At 49.0% G+C, this 2926-nt stretch overlaps 1 protein-coding gene across 1 annotated transcript in view; it reads right to left on the bottom strand.

The window, feature by feature from the left end:
• Window positions 1-1263: 1263 nt before the first annotated feature.
• LOC306926302 (ephrin type-B receptor 3-like) overlaps window positions 1264-2926 on the bottom strand; it is a gene marked incomplete at its 5' end in the record, with an annotated part of 26751 nt that continues 25088 nt past the window's right edge. The window contains one exon of the mRNA XM_079505570.1: window positions 1264-1838. Coding sequence (XP_079361696.1) covers window positions 1730-1838 — 109 coding nt within the window. The 3' untranslated portion in view covers window positions 1264-1729. The remainder of the gene's footprint in view (window positions 1839-2926) is intronic.

Genomic DNA, 2926 nt, shown 5'->3' with positions numbered 1-2926 from the left:
AAAAGTTTCATTTGTTGGATTCAATAAAAATGAAAAAAGAACAGTTTCAACAGTTTGTCCACAGAATATAGCGTCATTGTTTCAGATATATCGTTGCTCCTTAATGTCCACGGTTCAGTTCATCATGCGATAATTTCTCAACAATTGGCGGGAAAAGCGAAGCTGTATCATACAGTATATCTGTGTGCAACTCTGGTATACACTCGCGCCACTCACACACACACGCACGCACGCGCACGCACACACACACACACACTGAACCCTCACGCACACACGTACTCTCGCACGCCACAGACACGCACATGAAACGCGCACACACATACACACACAAGTTAAAAGGCCAAGTGGTCTTGGTATCGTAACGCCCCCCACAGTCCACAGTCTCTCCCCCTCAAAGTCACGTATACTAAAGCGTCCAGTAAAGAGAGAGAGGGGGGGGACTTGGTTTTTGACCGGCCATTTTGGAAAACAATAATTATTATTATAACAATACAAAATAAAATAAATCCCAAAATAAAGGTGTGCGGAAACAGAACAAATCTTAAATGGGGGTGTGGATAAGCAAAAAAAAATAAAAAACGCCAAAAAAAATCATAGTAGGAAAAACACATTATGTGAGCAGGTGCACGCTGCCAAGCTACGGAATTCTTCCTATACGCCAGCCCGGGTTCAGAGGTCACGCGGGTTGACCTGCTGTATGGGCAGCCAAATTACTGCTCTCATTTGACCTCTCGACCTCCGTGGCCTTCTTGACCTCTGACCCCAGCATCATCATCAACCCCTTCTCTGGGCAAGTCAAGTGCCTTTTTTTTCTTCTTCTTTTTCTCCTTTTTTCTTTTCTTCTAAGATAACACACCTTCAATATGAAGATGAGCGAAACAGACACACACACACACACACACGTGCACAGTAAAACAACTTCTATCGCGGGGGTAGATTCCGTCCGTCCGTCCCTCTCTCTCCCCCCCGGTGTGTCCCAAACAAACACTTCCTGGTTTCACGTGAACATTGTTCACTACTTTGTTGTTGTTGGTGTTTTGAAATAGTCTTTTCAAAACCTTTGCCGCAGCTGTTTCTGTTGTCCATCGCGAAGGAAGAGGGCCCCGGTGCATTTCTGTCACTGTTGTATGTATGGGTTGCAAGGGGGGTTCAGAGTGTGCGGCCATTGCGTGCGGATCGCCAGAGTCATGTGTGTGTGTGTGAGGGAGGGGGGGGGGGGGGGGGGGTACAGGGGTGGTGGGTTGGTTGGGGCTAACCGGCCAACCTCACGACGACACGCATGCAAAACGTCAAACCACGCCGAAATACCGGCGAGGCACGCGCGTAGTGGGAGATGTAAAAAAGGAACAAAAAGGAAGGGGCTTCAAGTCCGTACATGTAAAAATGTACAAAATAATCCAGGTGAGTGACTGCATGGTCGGATGGTTCCAAGAAACACAAAAAAAAACCACAACACGGGAACGGAAAATGAAATCGGTATGTGGGGGAGGGCGAGGGAGGGTTGGAGGGGGAAACAATGGGCAAGAAAAAGAAAAAAACTCTTGAGGCACTGCAAGCCACTTTCATAGCAGTTGATTGGCAGAAATGGTCAGGCAGCTAGGGTTTCCCATTGGTTCTCTGTCTGGCACGGCTCCTTTATTTATTCTCCGTTGCTTGCTTTAATTCCCTAATCGGGCTGTCCTGTCACGTTCTCCCGTGTCCGTGGATTGGTCCGCAGCGTGCCCGTCACTCAGACCTGGACAGGAAGAGTTTGGTTCATCTGTAGTCTCATGTCCTGAATGCTGCCGAGAATCTTCTTCTGGTGACCGGCCAATGTCACCCCTATCCGAAGCAGGTCCCTGGTGGGGGTGGAGAAAAAAACATAAAGAGATAAGTCATATGAGAAAAGGACAGGTGGTGGCAGTCATAAAAACGTAGGCAAACACGCCAACAGAAGTTGAAGTGCAAATGGCACTTTCCCCTGGAAGGTAAACACTACCCCGGTATAGCACTGCTGTGTGTGTGCGTGCGTGCGTGCGTGCGTGCGTGCGTGCGTGCATGAGAGAGAGAGAGAGAGAGAGAGAGAGAGAGAGAGAGAGAGAGAGAGAGAGAGAGAGAGAAGGTTGCGCATCTCTGCAAATGACCCATAAAATGTCTTCCCGAAGGCACAGTGTCAACACAAATCGTCACGCTCGTCCAAGTACGCCGGACTGCAGCATGCTTCCCTCGTCCGGCAGGTACGGAGGGAAAGAGCGGGGCGCCGAAAACAGACCCCTAATGGGGGCTAGTTAATGATTACACGGGCCACTCAGCTACTGTTTAGCAGCTGGTACACTTCACAACCCCCCCCCCTCCCCCCACCCACCCACACACACACACTCTCACACACACACACACACTAGTCAGTGAGTCGGGCACTGAAAAAACAGGTAGCTAAGTAGCTTTTATCAGCCATCAGACAAGGGCGACTATACGCGGGCGCTAACACCATCAAATCAGACTGTGGAAAATAGCCCGCTTGCAGCATCGGTGAGTCAGCTTTAATCACATGTCAAAACATGTGCCACAGTGTCTCGAGAAGAGAAGAGCCGGGCAGAGCGAATAATAATGATAATAATAATTCATCATGACGATACAGTCGATTAATTACCATCTTTTCTGGGCATTAATTTGCTGCTCTGGTTCGCCGCAGCAGACAAGGTGATGCGTGTGTGTGCGTGTGTGCGTGTGTGCGTGTGTGCGTGTGTGTGTGTGTGTGGCGGTCTCCTCGAAAGACAAGTAATCTACTGACAGACAACTTCCCCGTTTGTGAGTTTTTCACACAACGAGAGGTTAATAACCGAGTCACGCCACCTGGCGCCATGTCCATCCAAGAACAAGAGTAGTGGGGTGGGGAGGTAGGGTCGTTATCATGTGGTGTAAAGTAGCACATTTACTCGAGTAAGTA

This window comes from Electrona antarctica (genome assembly GCF_951216825.1).
Source record: "Electrona antarctica genome assembly, chromosome: 7".
NCBI classification, from domain to species: Eukaryota; Metazoa; Chordata; class Actinopteri; order Myctophiformes; family Myctophidae; genus Electrona; species Electrona antarctica.
Note: the sequence above shows the minus strand (reverse complement) of the source record. Positions and strands in the feature narration are given on the sequence as shown.